This window comes from Anabas testudineus, chromosome 9 (assembly GCF_900324465.2).
Source record: "Anabas testudineus chromosome 9, fAnaTes1.2, whole genome shotgun sequence".
In the NCBI taxonomy this organism is placed as follows: Eukaryota; Metazoa; Chordata; class Actinopteri; order Anabantiformes; family Anabantidae; genus Anabas; species Anabas testudineus.
This window is the reverse complement of record NC_046618.1, coordinates 27485295-27508451: the sequence shown is the minus strand read 5'-3', so window position 1 is coordinate 27508451 and position 23157 is coordinate 27485295. Positions and strand designations below refer to the sequence as shown.

Sequence of the window (23157 nt, the reverse complement as noted above, 5' to 3'; positions counted from 1 at the left end):
CACACCTGTGGGGGTGGGGTTAATACGTAAGAACTGCTGTCAGGATAAACAGCTGACCAGGTTAACAGGGTTTTAAAAGATCTTTTTTTACCTTCCATTAAAACATCTACTTCATTTATGTACTTGTTAGTTTATCAAAATACTGTATTTAATTAAGCTTAAATCTTTACAAATCATAAATCATAGTCAAATTCTAGACGGCTATTAAAAATTATCATAGGCAGTCGCTTCTGCCTCAAATCCCAGTTTAAGAAACACTGTAAAAGTCTGCTGATCTCACACACAAAACCTCAACGTCCTTTACTACTTCCCTTCAGCTGATGATAGGCAGATAATTCCTGGTGATGGAAAACACGACACAAAACAAGCTTGTTTCTAAAGAACTATATTTACATAATACTCTTGTTTTACAGAGAACCATATCAAAAGTATAAAATACTTACAAAAAATCCGCAGCAATATATAAAAATAACATCTATCATCTCCAGATCATTAGGAAAGGCATACATACAAAAAATATATTTATAGACATTTACAGAGTCCGTTCACAACAGGTAAACCCACAAAACCCCGGGAGGCTGAGCAAAGCTGGAAGCTGAAGAGTCTGCAGCGATTTGGATGAAATCATATAAACTAGCCCCCAAACTATAGTTTAGCAATAATTACATTAGAAATAAAACACACGATGCATATGTTTCTTTGAAGAAGTCAAAAACAGTACAGTAGATAGAACAACCAGGTCACAGCTCCACCTCAAACAGGACGACCCGATCACAGATCTGCCTTAAACAGGACAACAAACTGATCAGAGGATAAATAACAGTGAAGCTCAAAATGGACGTAAAGCGAAGGTCCAACTTCTTTAGATAGTGAGAACCACGAGAACACGACTCCTCGCTGCGTCCACATTCAACCTTAAACCTGCTGCCAACTTATTTGAACACGTATTGAGAGACACCCATTCAGGAAATAGTTTCACCTTCACTAATCTGCACAGTGAAGTGTTAACAGCTGGATATTAAGGTGTAACTGAAATTTATTTTAAGAACTGCTTTTTTTTTTTTTTTTAACAGCCACTTTACTGCAAAATATCACCGACTTGGTGTTTTTGTAGACGTGTGGTGACATTTATGCCCCGACACCAGGCTTCCAGACAGACCGTTACCTGTCACTGTGATGTGATGCTGATGAACCGTTCTGTCCAAAATCAATTAAAATTCTTCTTCTCATCATTTCTTTACGTAAACATAAGTAAAACAAATGGAAAAACTTTTGACTGGATAAAACTGAGCATCTGCTCATGCAAACATCCAAAGTGCAAACATAAAGACATGGATTTGTTGTGTGCATCTCTAAGAATGTCCAGAGCATAGGTAGCTCCTGAAACCTGACGTGTGCTTCTGATTGGATAAACAGTCTGGGAGACATAGTTCAGGGCATAAAAATTCCCCGTCACATAAAAGAAGTTTGAAATATTGAGGGAGGAACTGGATCTGAACCCTGAAACCTGTCCCGATCAGCTGACCAGAGGTCCAAGGGTTTTAATGCTTCATGTAATGTGGCGTTGGTGTGCGTCAGTCAGAAACAAAAACACTTGTTCTTAGTGAACTAACAGGTGAAAACTTTGAGGTGCAAGTTTTTGTGTTCACTGAGTTGAAGCATAGTTTACTGGACTCTAAACAACCTGTGCACACGTGAATCTGGTCCGAGGACTCGATCAGCTGCTCAGTGTTTGTGTCTTTGTCAGTGCAGGACAAGGAAGTGAGGCTCCGACTCCGATTGGAATATTTACATTTGGAACAAAAGGCAGACAGAAGTGTGAGAGTGGATCTACGGCGCTGCTCGTAACTCTGCTGGGCAGCGTCTACGTTCCTTCTGCCGTTTACGCGTTTCACTGTAACTAGATGAAGATGAATCAGTGCAGTAACAAAAGAAATTATTTGTTGACTAATACTTAAGAAACATCTATAAATCATATTTGAATGAAGTCAATGACTTCTGAACAGTGAAAGAGCAGCGCCACATTTCAGCAGGTGTGGCTCGTTCTTCCAGTCCACAAAACGTTTAAATAAAAACCAAGAAGCTTTAAATTCCATCTAGAACTGATAGTTGTGCAACAAGACAGTTATTAATGTTTTTTAGCATCGATATATACACACAGGTGCTGCATTGGGGCTTCTGAAATGCGTCCGTCGTGCCGCCGTATTGGATCAGAACTCTGTCCTGGTCTGACCACTTGATGTTATAATAAACAGACTTTGGAGCTGGTTTTGGATGCTCTAATGAAAGAGATAACAAAACCAAACAACAAGGACTATTTAAAAAGGGAACTTTAGAATATTTTACTGTTACCAACATGTTAAATTTAATATACAATAAAAATAATTAACAGTTAAGTGACAGCAAATAACATTACTGGGTTAAGGGAAACAGCTTTATAATTTATTTTAAAATAATATAATATTTTTTAATTGTGGATAAACCTGCCTCCATACCACATACATGCAGTAAGAGGTGAGGAATCCCTGATTCAACAAGACGGCTGGGTTTTCGCATTGATACCAATGGACAGAACTGGGTCAGGTGTAAACATCTATGGTCTTTTTGTACCAATGTGTCAAATTGCTGGTTGTCGTCACTCAACATTACTGCAGAATGTTTCCCTAAACAAAACACACTGTGTTATTTAAGACATTTGAATGTTTGGCTTTGTTATTTTGCTAGAGTATGAAAATGAACTTGTGTGTTTGTTTATGCATGATGTCCGCTTTTAAGTTTGTCCCACTGTCTTGTGGTAAAGCGATACCACAGTAAAATACAAAACTAAATGCAAACGCGATGTGATGGATTATCTACGTTGAGTCAACACAGGAGAAGTTCTCGTCGCAAAAGAATCAACCTTTAAAGGTTTCTGATGCTGTGACTGACAAAGTGGTGCTGATGGTGTCTAGGTGGTGCTGTGGAGAGGGTGGGGCAGGTACAGTGGGTTAGCACTACACCACTGGTTCAGTAGTAGTTTGACTCCTCCATTCAGTCTCCAGTATTCTATAAACCGCTAATCATCTCCACCAGCTTGTACAAACTCAGACATGTTGCTCGTTTACGAAACTACACACGAGGTAGAACAGAAACCGGTTTAATGTGTGACGCAGGGGAGAGGCGTCAATGACATTAAAGACCCCAGAGTTAAGGTTAGATGATATAACTGAACTAACTGATGAGAGAAGCTCCTCCATTTCTTTTATGTGCTGAGGCTTCAGCCAGACATAGACAGGTCTGTATACTGTGAGCAAGACTTTATAAAACAATGAATACTATTATTTTGGTTTAGCAATGATAAACATTCAATGTATGTAATGTACTTTCTTATAAAATAGCGCATCACCAACATTAATAAAGTGTGTTACACACACGCGCCATGCATTCATAAATTTAAGTGAATGCAGAAAACACAATCCAATGTTACTAACCCTGAACCCTACCTGTTACTTCTGCTGCCATTGCCTCCCACCTACAACTCTACAGGCAGATATTTAAAACAGTTATTGAAGGAGAACAACTACTCACAGGCTAATATATGTGTATATACTCTGAATTTACCAGTGGCCTGTGATAAATTAGAAAAGGCTTTAACTGCTGTTCTACCAGATGTGTAGTTTTGCAATGAGCAAATCTCTGTTTAATTGCCAGGTTTCTAAATGGAAGCTGGTGTCACTCTACTCAGATAAGAGGATGAAACACACCACAGCACAGCTCGTCTGTGACTGACATCTTATTTCCTAACAGCGAGTGAGCTTACGGATTTCATTTATTTTAGACTTCAGCTGACGGAGCGGTTCAGAGTCGTCCGTCCACGTCTTCTTTTGTAACAAACACTAGCAGAACTGACCTGGTCTCTTGTGCATCATGTATCTGTGACCAGCATGAAAACCCAACATCCCTGTGCTGCATCACCACAATGCAAGGGATTACACAGCTGGTTTGCACATGTGTGAGATGTAGTGTTTTAGTGTTGTCATTTCAGGCAAGGACACATCTCATCCACAGATCAGTGTCTGAAGAAACTACATTACCCAACCAGAACTCAAAGACAGCAAATGATACTTGTAGACTGACATATACCATCTGTTGACTGGTGGTCATTTGTCATGAGCTGAGTGGCTAATGCTAACACGCAGACATCCTGTCTGGATCTGTGGCAGATCATTTGCTGTTGGTTTGAAAAAAAGAAATCAATTGTTTTAACATGGCTGCTGCAGACAGTTATCAACAGTTTCAGCATTACAGCGTCCAGCTCAGCAGGGTCCAGGTGCAGACAGGTGCATCAACTAATGATGGTTTGCGAGCAGTTCATCCAGGTCGGCCATCCACTCCTGGGGGTTCTGACCTTTCAACAGAGAGTCCACCAGATCGCTCTCCTCGGCGAAGCTCCCTGACGCCACGTTGTATCCAAACGACACCTGCTGCTGCTGATTGGCAGTCCTGCTCACCTGGTATCCTTGGTTACACTGCAGTCCTTGGCGGCCATTACCCTGCGGCTGTCCAAACGCCACGAGGTCCGGGAGAACAGCTTGGTTCTGATTGGCCTGTTGTTGCTGAGTCTGCTGCTGATTGGCCATAGGCTGTCCTAGGCCTTGAGAGTTGGGTGGTGCCCTCTGCTGAGCGGCAGCCATGTTGGTCTGCATCAACTGCTGCCCAGGGTTCAGTCCTATTGGACGTCCACCTGGGTTTGCACCAAAGGGTGAGGCGCCCGGTTGCATTTTTGGAATGCGAGACTGCTGCTGCTGCATGTGGAAGGCGTTGGGGGGGTTGCTGAAGGCGTTGGGTGGCAGGCCGGTGGTACTAGAGGGAGGCTGGTTGGCGAGCTGCTGCTGCCATCCTGTGCCCTGTGGGCCCTGCATGCTGCTGGGCATCGAGCTGGGTAGGTTGGTGCCCATGCTGTTCTGCATGGAGCCGGGCAAGCGGGCAGCAGCCATCTGCTGCTGCTTCAGCATAGCAGCATTGGGCTGTGCCTTCAGGTGCTGCTGCTGAGCCAGAAGGTTCTGCCTGTAGGGGGCGCCCATGGGGCCCAGAGGCTGACGTTGGAGGCTGGATTGCTGAGGTGGGTGGTTCTGGTGGTTGGGGTGAAGGTTCATGTTGTTGTAGAGGACCTGCTGGACATCTACGCCGGCCCCACCTCCTCTGCCCCCACAGGATGGCATACTGAGATCTGCCTGACCCACAGCTGCAGGTGGAGCTACACCACCTGCTGGACCCCCACCCTGACCCATATTAATACCCATCATGCCTTGGTTCTGAGGAAACATGCGCTGGGCTCCAGAAGCAGGGCCTCCCATTGAGCCGACGCCACCCATTGGCTGTGATGACGCTGTGAAGAAATATGAGCAGATTTGACTAACAAATAAAAACAGCAAAGAATAATTAATTATATTTTTATTTGACTCACTAATGTCACTTTATTACTTACCGTTATTAATTATAGAGAAAATTGTGTATGTTATTTCACCTCATCCTGACTAAAACAACAACTCCTGTCGGACTGGGAAGGTTGTTTACTTTAGTCTTTTACCTACGCTCAGTAAAGTCCATGACACAAAACTCTGAAATAACTAAACACTATAACAGTTCCTGCTGCTTACAAACAAGAACCAGATACATTATTATTTATCCAGTAGTTGAAGCTATAAATGATTATTTTACCCCTCTGTCTATCAATACTGAACACATTAATGACCTAAATGTAATATTAGACCACGTGAAGGAACTGGACTGAACAGTTCCTCCAGGATTTTTCAGGTCCAGTTATTTCCAATTCAAATCAGTGGTGAGCCTCATTTACACTTTCAGTGACACACAGGGAAATATTTGCCCTGAGTGACAGAACAACTTGGTCCACCAGTATGCTAATGAAGTATCTGGTAAAAAGAGTCCTGACAAACAGCAGAGGCTTGTTCTGAAGTTCAACACGTTCTGCTGTCACGTGAATGTATTTGATGAATTTTAAAACAAACCTGGAAAGACGCTGAGATTAGTGTGATTGGACTCATGGACTGATGGTTTTTATATTTATCTGTTATCAAATATATTATTATATACACTGAGCTATCGATCCTTTCATATGCGCAGAGCAGAACTGACCTATCAGATCTGAATTAGATTTGTAAACAGATTCAAAATTTTTAAAAAATGCACATTTCTGTTTATATATATTAGTAACAGTTGATGTGTAAATCTAGTGTTAGACATCGTTACTCCTGGTATATGGTTTATTAGGTGTTAAGTCACACCTGTAAACTGGTTGACTTGCTGCTGTGGGAAAGGGTTCTGATTGGCAGGTTGCCCCGGCTGGTCCTGGTACTGTGGGGGAGGTCGGGTCAGGTGTCTCTGAAGCTGCTGGTCCTGCTGCTGTCGCTGCTTCTCCTGGACAGACACATGACTCATCACTTTTTAAAAGTTTGCAGCATTGTTTGGCATTTTCACATATGAAGTTCGAGCAACATCTGGACTATCAGGTCCAGATTTAGGTAGTACAGAGTGGATCTTTCACACATGCATTCTTCTATCTTCAATGTAGGAGTTGCCATTGTTCTCTTGTTCCTTAGAGGTTGCTGTTGAGTTGGACTGACTTGATCTGACTTACCATTATCGTAGCAATCCTGTAAAGATGATGCCATTAACATTTCATCTAATCATTTTGTGAGCAAACAGCTCACAGTGATGCATGGGAAAACACATGGACTGTCAGCTCTTCAGGATCATAATAAAAACCTGCAGCAGTTTAACACTGTGGCTTCTGCAGATCAACTACAGCTGCATCAACATAGAATAAGTAGCTGTGAGATCACCTCTGCAAGCACAGTTCCCTCTAGTGTCTGAGAGGAGAAGAGTTTTACTGACTATCCATGCTATTTTTCTACAATCTTTATTCCTGACCACATGGAGCCTGGGATGTTTTTTCCCCCAGACGTAATCTGTCAAATCTGGAAGCAGACACCCTGTCTACATTTGAAGAAGCTTATAGTTAGAGATGGATCAGGTGACTCTGAACCATCTCTTAGTTCTGCTGCTATAGCTTAGTCTGCTGGGGGACCTCTACTGATACACTGAGCTCCTCTCCTCTCTCCTTTCTCCTCTATCCATTTAAATTCTACCATTTCATGTCATTAACTTTGTGTCTTCTCTCTCCTGTAGTTGTGTTTCCTCATCTCTGTCTCCCTCTCTCTGTTCTCCTCTGCAGGTATCCTCCTCCTTGGAGCTGTATATCTCCAGAGTCCAGTTACTGGTCCTACCAACCCGTCCAGTGTTTTTTCTACTTCCATCAAATTAAAATATACATTTTACATTACATTTACTAATATGGCAGGCGCTTTCATCCAAAGCAACTTACAAGTGAGGAACAAGGTCTAGGCAAAGTGTTGGTTTTGCCTAAGGACCTCAACTGGAGGTAGGCCACAGCTAGGATTCGAACCCTGCATGGAGGGCAGCGATCTTACCACTACACCATCCAGCTGCTCACAAATTTTCTGTGTACTGTAACTTTACAGCGAAACCAGTGAGTGCTGACAATTTAAAGTTAAAGCAGTTGCAGAATTACAGATTTATTTAGTTAACAAAATCTATCACTGTATTGTTTTCTGAGTTAAAAAAAAGCAGAATCTGCTGCACATCATTGATTTTCAACCATTAACTTTACAACAAAACAAACTGGCTGATATGAAAGCCAGTTATGGTGACAGGAGTTACCTGTTCGACAATGAGCTGCCTCTGCATATACTGCTGCTGTTGCTTCTGCTGCTCCAGAATCTGTTGCTGATGCTGTTGCTGTTGCTGCTGTTTTAGTGCTGCTGCCACCGCTGCCTGGCTGCCCAGGTATGCCGCGTTACCTGCCATGGGGTTGGCCCCTGGCTGGGTGGTCATGCCGTTGTTTCCAGGAGCAGATGCCATGGGGTTGGTAGGGCCTGGGCCATGTGGAGGAGCTGGGTATGTGTTCTGGTCCTGTTAGAGATAGAAACATAAATTCCAGCAGGGGCAGACTAAGGAGGGTATTATTGAAATTATTCTGGTAAATAATATCTATCATAAATTTGTTTTCTGACTAATCTCCAAGTTCTGAGATATTTTATTCTGTCTTGCAAACTCGTGTTTAAGATGAACCCACAAGCTTCAGCTTGAGTTCCTTAGAAGCTCATGGTGAATTTTGAGCTTTAGATCACTGTTCGATTGCAGTAGTTTTTTTTTAATAAAAGTTTGAATATTTTTGAATCTTCGGACACAAAGTGAGGGTTTAGTTTGAGATTTAGAGTAGGATTAGGTGAGAGGTAAGGGTTTTGGTTAAGCATCTAGTTGTAATGGTTAACATTAGTGGAAAAAACTGTGGGATCCTGGAAAAATACTGGGAGTCGTACTCAGGAAAGTTTGAGTTGTAAATATGAAGGCAGGTTATGCAAAATGTTATGAGATGTATTCTGACAGAGAGATGGGCTAAAAGACAGACAGTCTTTTGTAGAAGTTTCAGTTTAAGTGTCAGTGACCAACAGTTGGGATTTTACCAGTTAACAAAGTGCAGCAGGAGCAGAACAGAGAGCTGCGTCTGCTCAGAGAAAAAACACAAGCAGGAACTGCTATATTTAAATACAGAGAGAGAGTGAGTGAGAGTGAGAGAATATGAAAGGCTGCTTTGTCATCGCCTCCCTTCACCCCCTGTGTGAGCCTTAGCAACCAGCTGCTTGACCCAGACACACATACACAGTTGGTGCATGTTAAAGCGTGGGGCCCAGGCTAGTGGAGCAGTCGAACAAAAGGCCTTCCTGCTGCAGCCCGACGTCACCTCCATTCAACACCACAGACACTCACTGATATGTACTGGTCTTCATCTACACCTGCTGGACTAAAACCAGTAGACTTTACTTTCTTTATGTTTTAATGACCTCTTTTACATTTGTAACTCCAGAATAGGTCATTTGCTTGAATTCTCAATAATTCTTAATTCTTAAACTGCTTCAAGAGACTGTACTTTAACTATTTTAGTGTTGGCATTTTATCAGTTCATTACAATATTCCCTCAGCTTCAAGATCTTCATTTCATCTGTTTCTATTTTAAAGGACAGATTCACAACCTATAATTTGAAACACAACTTACAGTACTACCTTCCAATCTACTTCAAAGTGATTGTTGGTCCCAACTTAATCTAACCTAAACAATAGAGCAGATACTGATAACAGTTCCAGTCTTTTCAATAGGAATCACTCTGTATTTCAGCAGGAAAACAGTGTTGTTATAGGGATAAAACTGTTTCTTCCAGCGACTGACTGATCTAAACCAAACAGCAGAAAATAGGCACTGTGGATTTTGTCCATCACTTTAGAAAGATATCTGTCAATGGGCAGAATGCAGCGATTACAGATTATTATAATTACAGATCATTATACAATGTATAAGAATATTGAATTTATCTTCTCATACAGGAGCTGTATGGTTTACATTCTGTTTTAATGTCTCCAGACCTAATCTCGCTGACTCAGATCCGAGGAATGAAGCAGTATTAAAGTAAGTAAGTAAGTGTGTGTTACAGAGCAGGAATGTGCAGCTGGCCTCGTCATGAAAGCAGAGCATGAATGCTCTAATCAGTCTCATTTTTGTTGTGTCATTGTGATGTTCGCCCAAACGCTAAAGTTTAAACCATCTTCAGCACAACACTGTCCCCTTAAAAGCTAACAAAAATCTTTTTCTTTTTCACACAATAAAAGGCTGAAATTAATTAAAATTACTTTAACTATAAATGATTCACATTAGTTTGTTTAAAAATTGATTCATGTAAGTAATTAATTAATCTTTTTGCTTGAAATAAAAATAATTTGTCCCAATGTTACTCTAGTATAATAAAACTACAGTACAAATTCAATAACTACATAAACTGCAGATACAACATCCCAACTACCAAAATCATCAATGTTATTAACTGAGGAGTACTAAAAGATCTTGGGTGTGCTTCTTACCTGTGCGTGTGGTATGTGCTGACGGAAATTCATGCTGTTCTTCTGTTTGAGCTGCTGTTGCTGCTGTCTTAGCAGCGTCAGCAGAGCCGCTTTGTTCTGGCTCTGAGTGTTGGGGGCCCGTGGCGGCCCGGGCCCCGCCTCAAAGTGCGACAGAGGTTTGGTGTTGTTGTAGTTCAGCATGCTTCCTGGGGCCTGTGCTCCTGCCGCTGGAGGGTGACTTAGAGGAGGCCCTGAAGTTGGGTGACCCAACACGTTCGTGTGCCCGCTGGGTCCCGACATGTAGCTGCCGGCTCCTGCCTTGGGTGAGCTCTTGTTGGGCTGACCAGGCATCAACAGCTGCTTCTGGGCGTTGGGGTTGAAGTCCTGTGTGTACAGAGAGGGGCTTGTGGACTTGTCCAAGCCAAATGCACCCCCTAGTGGGCTCTGAGAAGTGTTGGCCATCTGGGGCCAGGGTGGGGGGTGAGCATGGGGTCCTTGGTTGTGGAACTTGGCCCCTGGCTGTGGTTGCTTGTGCTGCATCTGTCCATGGAGGTGCTGGGCTCTCTGCTGCTGGGCAGCGAGCTGCTGAAGCTGCTGGGCAGGGGACAGGTCTTTGGGTACCTGGGGGCCCGGAGGGAGGATGTGGTTAGGGGGAGGTTGAAGCTGCCGGGGCTGAGGAGCTGGCTGGGATGGGGGCAGAGCTGGGGAAGAGGCAGAGGAGGAGGTTACGGGAGAGCTGGTGGGGTGAGGAGGAGGCCCGGAGGACGTAGACCTCATGTGGGGCGAGCCAGTGCAAGTGTCCTGCTCAAAGGCTGCAGAGGCTGGGGAGAACTCTGCCTTAACGCTGGCCAGATCTGGAGGAAGCAGACCCTGTGACGACTGTGCCCCCCCACCACCTGATGCTCCACCGCCCACTGCCCCCCCACCTCCTGGAGTCGGTGCCAGCTCCAGAGGGTCTTTGCGGTCCTCAAAACCATCATTGAGAATGTCCTGAATGTCCTCGTAGGCCACAGAACAGTTCAGCTCCTCCATTAGCTCCGTCCACTCCTGCTCGTTCAGGTTGAGGTCGGGGAACAGGCTGTTGTTGCCCCCTCCCGATGGTGGCATGATGGGCAAGATGTCATCGGGCTCCTGCTTCATTTCCTTCCGGTGGAAATCTGAGCACTGCTCCCCTCCTACATCCGATGCCTCCCCAGGTGGCCCGTGGGTCCCATTAGAGTTGAGTAAATCGCTGAGTCCCAGCTTAGAGTCCAGAGGAGAGCCGTTGGCAGTGCCATTGTCTAGGCAAGCCTTCTTGTTGGGAGGGAATCCGTCACTGAAACCATTAACCTGATCTCTGCTCAGTGGAGAACCAGCGCTCTCCAACTTCCTCTTCACCGTCTCCTGCAACTGGAAGAATAAACAAAACCATTTTAAAATTTAAACCAATCAATATTCTGACATACACAGTATTAACTCACCATAGTCTGGGACTGGCTGTAATGAGGTTTGCTTGGAGAACAGACTCCAAATAAGAGCCAAGAAAAATACACCAAGTACAAAATGATGCTGTTTAAAGGAGAGTCACTCAGTGTAGTGGATTATATTTTGATTCATTGTTTAGTCTATGCACATAAAAAACCATCAGAGCCCAAAGTGTGATCTTTGGATCTTTTGTTTAGTCAACAGACCTAAAATTCTGAGTTTACTGTGACACAAAAAAGTAAATGATCATGTTTGAAAAACTCAAACCAGTGGTTGTTTGGGACTTTGGCTGCAAAACAACAAAACAATTATTAAAACTGATTAATTTTCTGCTCAAACGATCATTTGAAATGAATTCTACTCAAACCAAGGTCTTCATTTGAATATTCACATCATGAATAAGATTTTGTGCAGGAGCTGATTAACAATTGAATTATGACAGAATTTCTATTTCAGTATCTGATGAGGTCGTTTGTAAGCTGCAGGAGGCGCTGCAGCTAAGTGTACGCAGTTCTGGGAGTTGAAGCCAGCTGTGGTTTTCTGTAAAAAGCTGCTCAGCGTTAATACAATCAGCTGCAGGCAGGCTTACATAACACAACAACAAAGAGCTTCCTCAGAGCAGTCAGCAGATCATATCTGTCCACTCTGCAGGCAGCACGGCCCACCGGATCTCAAACCACATCAGCTGATCCTCACACGGCTTCACAGGGAGGTTTTCGAATATCCCCAACAGCTGCAGAAGACCGAGCAGGTAAATATAGGCAGGGCTGTAGCCACGAGTTTAAAACTAGGGTCATGAACCAAACAACCAACAGCAGGAACATGCCCTTTTCATATTTTATTCATTCAAATATTTATATTTTATACATCTACTTAAATTAAATGTCTCTTGAGAAAAATCACAACTGGTCTAAAACTTAACTAAAGGTAAATCAGTAAAGCTTCACGTAAAGTCCATTCAGTCAATGTAGGACAACAGAGGTTGTCTGTTTTCTTATTAGTCCAATTGTGTGTTAGACCAGTAGATCTGAAATTAGCAGCAATAAACAGTCAAATTAGACCCACTGAGGCCTAAGATAACAATAATTCCTTATTTATCATCACCTCATGACCAAATAAACCCAGTCTGAGCTTTAGTAAACTGTAGAGACCTTGTTTCACCCTCACCCCTCCTGTGATTAGAGCAGAACTGTAGTTGAGTAGATAAAAACAGGTGTGTGGGTGTGTAGACGCTTTCAGAGGAAGATGCACCAGTGTCATAGCAGTGGTTTTTGAGAAATGACTAAAACTGAAAGATCAGCCTCATGTTTCAAAAGCAGGGGAAAAAAATCATATCAGAGAAAACTGTGATTAAAATTAGTCAACTTCAGTCTCCTCTCGTCACATTTCTGTTTCTGCTTTCTAACTACACAGAAACTGTCAGTTCTACGTATACAGAAAACAGAAACTAGAAAAAGTAACAGTACATATTCAAATACTATATTTAAGAACAAGAGACTTGTATTTAACACCAGTTTTTCCATTTTAGGCTACTTTATTCTTTTATTTTTCTTATTCTACTCTGACATGCGTGAAATTTCTTTCATGCAAAGTTGTCTACAGTATAAGTCCATCTCTGAGAACAGACCAGATCACTGTTTCTCTCTTTTCAGAAGCTATTAACATACATTTGGAATTATTCATCAGCCCATACCCCAATTATCTGCGGTGTGGACTCGTTTATCACCAATGGGATCACGACCTAACCAATAAAGCATATTCTCTTATGGAGTGAATGGAATAGTATAGTATAGTAATAGAATGGTTGTGAAGTGATGTATAAACTGGATTTTATCATAAATGTTAAGGGAAATAACCTGCTCATGCACAACTGAGACTTCAACAGAATCTTTCACAACAGTAGAATGGGATTTAAACAAAAAGCAAATGCTTGCAAATAATTTGATGGATCCAGGTTCTTAAATTGGTATCATCAAAATTCATGTACAATGCAAGTTTTATCCGAGGAGAAGTTCAAAGCAAAAAATATTTAAATATAATTATAATATTGAAATGTCTATTTCTCCTTGTCTTCATATTAAAGACAAGAAACAATACATCCAATAATAATAATTATAAAAAGTTCACCTTTGTTGGGGGGGTTGTTGGTGAAATGTATGTATTATACAGATAATAAGCAAATGGTAAACTGTATAACGTATAACAACTAGTGGGGAAAAGAACGGGTGTGGGTGGGAGTCACTGATGGACAGACTCAGAAATGTCTTTGCCCCAAGGAAAAAGAAACTGATGACTCACCTTCACCTTAAACCTGAAATACTGGTCAGACCCTACCCACAGGTTACCATGGTTACCGTCCTGATGGAGGGAAGTGGTGGCCACAGAAGATATACTGCTATCTGCTATGGGAGGTGGTATTCTGGGTATTTGAATCCCTTCACCTGACAGGTAAAACTAGGCTGTACTCACCTTATACTGCTACTACATATATATATATATATATATATATATATATATATATATATATATATATATATATATATATATATATATATAACTTACTCTACTACTGTTACCAACTGCTACTACATTTAGTTATTTGTCAGACAACTACTACTTCTTCTACTACTACTACTACTACTAGTAGTAGTAGTAGTAGTAGTAGTAGTAGTAGTAGTAGTAGTAGTAGTAGTAGTAGTACCCTACAACTTACCACAACTAATGCTGCTGTTTCTACATGTACTGTTACTTCTGAGTATCTGTCAGGTGTATCATTAACAGAAGTATTAGCAGTAGTCCCACAGCCCTGCTGCCCCCTACAGGAAAAGCAATACAGCTGATGGATGGAGGGCAGACTACTACCTACCTACTACGACAGAGGACATTTCACTCAGTCCTAAAATCCAGAGGCTGCCTTCACATGTCAACAGCAGCTGGATGTTTACAGTCTTGTTCGGTACTGTGTTTAGCGTGTTTTGCGTATAATGAGGTAAAAAGCACCTGTCTGTCTTGCTTTGGATACACAGATAGGACATTTGTTTCATCTTCCTGGGGCTTTGGCACTGCTGTGGAAATGCAAAGCTCAGTTCATTCAAGAACTTTTGCCTCATAGAGGGTTTTGGACTTTAGCTCCCGAGAAAGAAAAGCATCAGGAACTTTACAAAAGAAACACACCTATAGCCTTCGTGACCTCTGACCTCAGCAGCGTGAATAACAGACAACGTTAGTGTCTTAATTGTTTCAGTGCCGCAGAAAGAACCTTTCTGGCAGAATTACACTAAAGCAAATCCAAGGTGAGTGTAGCTAGAAGATAATTTAAGCCTTTGTTTTGGCTAAAACAACTCAGTCTGCATATTTAACATTTCAGTTGAACAGTGAAATAAATAAAGGCTTCTGAATATCTTCAGACTGACTCATCCAGGAATTCTTGGCTTTTGCTGTGCCACAAAAATGCAAAATATCCCGTGTGTTTATGGCAACCTATCACAGTCTGATTACATGCTTTGTGCATGGTGTCTTATTTGCACTGAAATTCTTACTTTGCTGTTTTTAAACATTTTATAACAACTGTCTTATTACTGACCACACATCTGTGTACATGTTAGTGGATATATAAGGAGAGGCAGCACTACATGTTTTTAAACTGCTTTTTCTTTTAATTGAACCTAATTAATGTTAAACTTTAATATATACGCACATGTCAATTCAAATCTCGTCTTTAGCTTTATCTATCAGTCACTTCAATTCAATTCAATTGTCACAATGATGACAGTGATTTAAATGATTATTTCTTAAATTAAAAGCTCACTTTTTGTTTTTCTCTTAGGATTCCCACAAATATTGGTTGAAATCTAACTTTAATGCATAAATCTTAAAAGTAGTGTAAATATTTTTGTCATCAGAGTTACTGATTTTTTTGGTCTTTCTCTCTTACCAACTGGTTCCAGTGGACAGCTTTCGTAGTCAGCGTGTCGACATGCACTACTATCAACCTAAGTACACAGGAAACGCACCTGATCAGGAGCATGACAGGGATTTTACCTGTACAGTGACAGAAGAAGCTGCTTCCTGATGGTTCTCTGGTTTTACTGGGTGTCTATGTAGGAGCAGACTGGAGCAGACAGGACAGTGAGAAAAGGGTGAATCTGAGCTCCCATTTAAAACATGAACTTAACTATTATGCAGTGGAAAATTACTTATTTAAACTTTTCCTGGACACTTTGTATTATTTAGTTTCAGTTTTATCCTGACTTTTATTATAAAACAAAGGAGATGATGCACAGCACGAATCCCGCGTCAGACTTTATAAAGCCAAGTAACTACCTTCATTAAAGAAGGAAGAACAAGGTTTCCCCTGAGGATACATCTCTGTCACTAATTATACCAAAACACTATGTGGTGCATCTGCAACCATCCTCCTCGTGTGGGAGGTAGGTTTCTCATGTTTTAGAAACCGCTGCACGGTTTACACGCCTTACACCTAATTTTCTTACTGTTTTTTATTTTTTTGTTTTTTTGAATTTATATTTCATGTTGCAGTAAGTTTCTTAATTATCATTTATACCACTCAGCCCTAAGTGGCACAGATAAAGGATGGATGACTTGTCATTAGTATTGTGGTTAATCAAGTATGCACAACCAAACAGGAATATACATTTTAGCTCACCCATCAAATCTAAAACCTGATAAATCAAAGGTTAAGTTGTACATAAATCTAAATATTTTCTGTTAAGTTGACTGAATTAAATTTATCATTTTGTCAGACAATAATGAAAATTTTAAATTTACTCCCAGTTGGAACCAGCTAATGTTTAGATTAATACTTAAGTTATTATTTTAATATTAAATTAAATAGTATATATAATAGTATTTATTAAATAGTTATACATGATTCCTCCTTTTAGCAACAAGTACACTAAGTATTAAGACTAATTGTCTCTCACAGAAGATGTGCTACCACACTGTATGTAGATCACAGCACTTAAAAATATTATAAATAAATATTACATTTCCTTTTATCTACATACTGACATCAGTTCACTCGTGTCAACTGGGCTCCCTTCATCTGTGGTCCACGTTTTTTAGCTGACACGACTCCACTCGCCACTCCCAGCAGCGACACGGTGGGTGCTGCTGATGTCGAGCGGAGTGAGAGCGAGGCGTTTCCTGACAGTGTTCAGGACCAACTGAGTGATGAGTCAGCTGTGAGGGGGCGGTGGGGGGTTTCAGTTCACACTGAGTCACCTCTCAAGACTCCAGTCAGTGTTTGCCAGTGTGTCCCTGCTAAGAACAGATTTACACTGAGAAATAAACTGCCCTGAAGTCTGAACTGCAAAAGGTGGATGTATGGAAGGAATGCAGCACACCTGTACACAGTATATTCAGAGCTATGTTCCACATCAAACCTCTATCAAGAAGAACCAAACCCTCTCTTTGTCGTTTTTGAATGAACTTGAAAAGTAAAAAAGAAAATAAACTCAAACAGGACCAAGAATGGAAAAAAACATACACAAACTCTGCTGTCAATTTATTGGATAAATCAAGCTGTACTTCCCTATACTGCTAAGAGAGACAGACAGATTTGAAGGCATCATTGGAACTGGCTAATATATGTGTTCATGAGTCTACAGCATGTAAACATTGAACTAGCAGGGTGTCTATGGCAGGACACAATGAAGGAAGCTGCTGCTCACTAAAAAGAACATTGCTGCACACCTGAAGTTTGCCAAAGAGCACATTGACACTCCACAGCAGTACTGACAAAATGTTTTGTGGACTGATAAAACTATATTGAACTATTTGGAAAGAACACACAGCACTACATCTGGTGTAAAAATGTTACTGTATATCATCATGAAAACATCATCTCAACTGTAAAGTATAGTGGAGGAAACATCATGATTTGGACCTGCTTTGCTGCATAACAGAATGACTTCAGAAAAACAAAATGCGCCTTTGGGAGTGGCCAAGTCAGAGCACAGATCTCAACTCAAAAGAGATGCTATGGAACGACTTGAAGAGAGTCCCAAGCAAGACGTCCAAAGAGTTATTGATTCAATGAATGATATAAAAAGACTTAGATTAAGATCAGATCACATCAGATTACATTATTATCAGTTATTGCAGAAAACCATGAAATTCCAAAATGTTCACATCCTTTTCTATGCCACTGTACATCATTCTGACGAGATGCGACAAGAAGTCTCAGCCTGTCCTCAGTCTTACTTACTGTCTATGGCAGGACACAATGAAGGAAGCTGCAGTTTAGCTAACATTGGATTTCTCATACAAAAAATGTGTCTTAAGATCAAAAATTCAGCTGTAACAATGCACTTTCCCCTTCGGGGATTATAAATTTCTCTCAGTCTTAAATCATAGTAACAGACACAGCAAAACTGCTGTTGTTAAAGAAAGGATATCCCAGCACCCCCCGAATCATTTTAAACATATTGTGACTAGTGACCATATGGACCTTCTATATGACCCCACAAACTCCCAAGTGACCACTGGATTCTCTTAAAAGACCACAAATCCCTCTCACACACAACAGAAACTGAAGGACTTTTAGAACCTCTGTGGCAATCAAAATACTGTACTAAAAGAACTTGAAAACTTTTGAGTGATCATTCAACTGACTTGAGGCAACTAAAGACTCTTCCATGGACACTAAGACATAAGAATGATACCCAGTAAGTATGTCAGTCACCTCTGAACACCGTAAAGAACACCACACAACCTCCTTCAGGACGGGTCTGTGTTGGTGTCTGAACACATTTGCAAAGACAATCAGAGCTGAACCTTTTCTAACAGGTGGGGACAGTTTTGATGCACACCTGCGGACTGTCTGATGCCCCGGTTTGCAGTTTAAAAACAGGACGAATCCCACAGACAGTCTCACCTGCTGGGAGACTCGGTTATCAGATGGACTTTGGACTCTTTAACAGTGCACTCCTTCAGTTTTCTAGCAGCTGAAGTAAAAAAAGTAACACACCTGTCGTTATAGAAGATTTTCATATACCGTTATACGGTGGAGAAAAAAACTTACAGGGCTGCCACCTTATCAATACCGATGACCACATTCTGGTTCTTTTTTTTATTATTATTATTATTATTATTAATAAAAATGGGTCAAATTAAATTTCATTTTAGAGCTGCGTGCAGTAAGATTGTTTTTAGTGTCAACAATCAAATTTCAGGTAAACCATAAAAATAAGGTTATTTTATTTTTCATCTTATGTCTCCCTGTTCCTACTTACGTACTTCACCATAACCCTATAAAACTATAATAACGTGGATTTGCAGGTGTCTAGAGCTGGTTGGAATTTGGTGTCTTACTCAGGAACTTTTGAAGAGGTTGAACTGAGGCAGTTTGTGTCTGTTCAAGCAACCGCATGCAGCCACACAGACGCACCCTGATGGGAAACACGGACATCACGTGAGCAGACAGAAAAACCACAAAACAACACTTCCTCTGCCAATCACTGAGGACGCACACAAACACAGAGCAGTGGTTTCACCTGTGTCATTTAGACTAAACAGTCTGCAGGACTTCACTGATCAGCAAATTAAAACAATGTGATAAGCTTTGATTAACAAACCAACTGGTTCAATAAGACATCTGATCAGCAGAGATTCAGGCTACAACTTCAAGTTTGTTTGCACTTGGACCTTTTCCACTACAAGAACTTACGGACCCATAAGTCAACCTGTTGTCCTAGGATCAGTTTTTGTTTCCACTGTCCTTCCCTCTTATGGAGTTCTGGGAGCTACATTTTGGTACTGCAAACACAAATTCACAGCAGTAACTTCACTGTGTATGGGATGGTAATTCTCAAATTGAACTCTGCTTGAGAATGTAAATATAGTGAATGCATGTAATCGGTTACCTAAAATGTGTAATTAGAGGGAGGGAGAGTGAAACACTAAGATAAGGAGGGAGGAAAAACAAAGCTACAGACTCGTTATTTTAACGGCACGTGTCTGATAAAACATAGCTTAATGTCAGACAGACCCCCAAAGCTTGTTTGTAAAACACAGTGGATAAGCAAAGCAGAACCATAATCAGGATTATCATTATTTGAAACTCTAGGTAACAGGTTCCTCTAGTGGAAATCGGGGCTACTGTAATTTAGCTACTTGGTAAGTGATAAGTGGTTGCCAGTCCAAAACAGTGGCCCCAGAGACGGCCGACTGGAGCTGTGTTGAGCAAAGACAGAAACAAAGGGTGAAATCCACACAGTGTGACTGCTGCTACCACAATCAACACTTTCACTGGCTTGCCCAACATATTTTACATGTCATATATCAATAAAGTTTAAGGAAAGAAACCATAATCATGGATGTGAAAGGTAGAGGCTTGAGTGAAACCTGCAGAGCTGCATTTTCAAAACATAATAACACTGCTCTCACATATTCTTTCTATTTACACCACAGTGTTGATTCATCGCATAAACCAGGATTTACTAGACCCAGCTCCCACATTGTTACATGTATTAAACTTGCTGTTTTCTCACTGTCTAAAGGCATTATTAACCTGACCTCTGTCAGAAAATTGATGTTTAGAGCTGACTAACCACAGGTGGACAGGTCATATTTGATCATTCAGATAGAGCTGAGCTGTCTGAAAGGTTTTTACTTCTAACATGAGTAGTAAAATAATATTTTAGTTATCCACACCTGTCCTGTGTAATAGCTTTATTTATACCAAACTGTAAAAAGTGGGTCTTCAATAATTTATTAATAAGCTCTGTCAACTTTGTATGTTTTCACAATGTGTTTTGAAATCTCAGCTAACATTTCTTCATGTGTATTAGCTTGAAAACATTTGTGCTTTTAGAGGTTAACAACCTCTTTTTCAATGGTGACCTTACTGTTTCCAACACAGTTAAACACTATTAAAACGTAAAGTTACAAAATAATTGGCAATGTTAGATCAGACTGGTTTACAATAGAAACAGCTATGCAATCTTTACTTTCCAGTAAACCTGAGATTATATTTGTAATTAAAAACGTTAACATTTTAGCTGTTTGTGCTAAAAAACTATTAAAACTGTATAAACTCAGATGATACTAAAACTAGGATTTTAATGTTAACCCTAGCCATGAACTTCACTATTTGCTCCACATTACCCACCACTAATGTCTTGATTTCATTAGTACAAAACTTATTAAAGCAGCCTGATGTCAACACAACCAACATCTGATGGAGACTGCAAGCACCTACAGCTGTCACTCATGGAGGTTTATAGATAGACCTGTAAATGTAGTGGAGTCTTAGCAGACTCATCTGCCTCCTTTTCCGTTCATATTCTACGCCTCAGCCCGTTTGTGCTGCCCGTGTTCACTCACCGCTATCAGGGTGCTGTTCCGGCTCTGCTCCGCCGCCGTCCCTCCACTCTCCCCGAGCTCCCCGCTGCCGCCGCCGGCGCCGCCGCCCGGCGCTCTCTGGCCGGCCTGGTCGCTGCTGGGCTGGGGTTGCCGGTGCTTGTTGACCGCTTGGCTTTGGCCTGCAGGCACCGCTGGTGCAGAGCGAAGGTCTGCTGCCTCTCCAGCTCCAGTCGCTCCAGCGTCGCGTTCTCGTAGCGGCTCTCACAGCTGTTGTGATGCTGCCGGAAGAGCTCGATCCTCCGGCGGAGCCTCTCCATCACCGCGCTGTGTCGCGGTGTAACAAAATCCGCCATCATCAATAAAGACTTGTTGTAAACTCCCTCCCGGCTCAGGTTTCGTCCATAAAATGCTGAATTGGCTCTTTTTCACTCTGGGCGTCTATACACCCCCCCCTCACCCTTTACAAAGACTCCTGTGCTGGCTCCATGGAGGCGACCTTTGTCTTGCTAATGGCCTTCAGTCACAGCGGCACTCACTGCCGGAGAGGAAAATTAAGGTTTTTGGGTGCAAAACCATTCAGCCTCCTGAAATTTACTCACTTTAACCTAGATGTGCACTTAAAACCTCGATTTATACAACAGCTGATTTAACTTGCTGTGTAAAACAAAGCTACCGGAGTCCTGCTAGAGCCACAATCCGCACGACTTTTCCCCCAAATTGAAAACACAAGGTTCTGATTGATTCCAATTCCAATCCTGTTACTTCTTGTACAAACCCACTTTGAACCATTTACACTACATTTCTATTTCAATCAATGAGACCGAGCGCTGTCCAAGTCCCGCAGGGCTAAGTTAAGTTAGCACATTCCTCCACTCAAAATCAAAGTTGGTGCGTCGAATATTCCTTCAAAACCATTTAAGGTGTCGCTAAAATCACAGTTTCAGAGCTAACTGGCTTAAGCTTCACTGCTATCTGTTTGACAATAATAACGTTACACTCCCTGAAAACAACGGGGCTGCAACTTGTCTGAAACTTTATTTTGCTTAAGTATTATAGAGTTAGCTTAGTTAGCAAGTAGGAGCTAGCTGGCTAGCGCTCGGATTGTCCAAACTTGGCAGCTAAAATAACTCACAGTTTTATATACCACAGCTGTTTCATACACAAGAAATAAAACAACATCCTTCTCCCGACAATTAAAGCTTCTGTTAAGGTTTAAATTCACTTACTGTGATAGTGTAGCTGTCCGCTCTTCCTACAGCATCTGTCTGGCAAACAGCTGATCCTCCGCCTCCTTCTAGCCGTTAGCCGCTAGCTGCTAGCGCACTGTTTTGGGTAGCGTTACCAATAGCTAGCTGGCTAGCTAGCTAGCTAAGCCTGAAATATTTCAATAAAGCGTCATACTCCAAATTTCCTTCTCCCCAAGTACCGGCGTAGATAAGCCCCCCAATGGCCGAGCGTACGCTGGGATGTGTACGGTTTGAAAGCGAACACTCGTCAATGAAAAGGCTCCTGTGTGGCTGTGCGCTGCCTCTATTGTTTTCCAGCGGACAGGTAGCTCTCCGCCGCCATCTTGGAAACTTTCTCTTTTTTTCAACGGCGAAAGCAGGAATGTCCCTGCTCCCGCCCCATCATTGATTGACAGCATAGAGATCCAATAGCGAGCAGTTGCCGTGTTACCAGATTTGAAATGTAGGCCAATCAGAGCCTTGAGCCCGCCCACACGTAGTAAAAGTGGCTCAATTTTATTTTTTTAATTTAAGTAAAAGTTTCTGAAAATTATTTTTCCTTCAGGCCAAAAATCGACTTATACAAAAGTACAAGTAGTAACTTTCTCTGGGCATCAATTTGACAAGGTTACTGATGTTGATGCTGCTCCAGGTTTATTCTAGTCTATTTACCATGTTCTCTAAACCTGCACGAATTTCATTCTTGTTGTTTGTAGTTCAGCATGCTTCATGGTGCCTGTGCTTCACTGCCGCTGGAGGGTGGACTTAGAGGAGGCCCTGTAAGTTGGGTGACCCAACACAGTTCGTTTGTGCAGCGGTGGTCCCGACATGTAGCTGCCGCTCCTGCCTTGGGTGAGCTCTTGTTGGGCTGACCAGCATCAACACTGCTTCGTGCGTGGGGTTGAAGTCCTGTTGTGTACAGGAGGGCTTGTGGACTGTCCAAGCCAAATGCACCCCCTGTGGGCTCTGAGAAGTGTTGGTCCATTGCGGGCCAGGGTTGGGGGGGTGAGCATGGGGTCCTTGGTTGTGGAACTTGCCCTGGCTGTGGTTGCTTGTGCTGCATCTGTCCATGGAGTGCTGGGCTCTCTGCTGCTGGGCAGCGAGCTGCTGAAGCTGCTGGGCAGGGACAGGTCTTGGGTACCTGGGGGCCCGGAGGGAGGATGTG

The 23157-nt window shown here is 41.9% G+C and overlaps 1 protein-coding gene across 1 annotated transcript; it reads right to left on the bottom strand.

Moving 5' to 3' along the window:
• Nucleotides 1-1052: 1052 nt before the first annotated feature.
• On the bottom strand, nucleotides 1053-22351 carry maml1 (mastermind-like transcriptional coactivator 1). Its single transcript, XM_026343202.1, is given in 7 exon segments — nucleotides 1053-5368; nucleotides 6288-6420; nucleotides 7744-7995; nucleotides 9997-11364; nucleotides 20788-20930; nucleotides 20933-21090; nucleotides 21993-22351. Coding segments are annotated over 6 exon segments (3087 nt in total). The 5' UTR covers nucleotides 21084-21090; nucleotides 21993-22351; the 3' UTR covers nucleotides 1053-4328.
• Nucleotides 22352-23157: the final 806 nt, after the last annotated feature.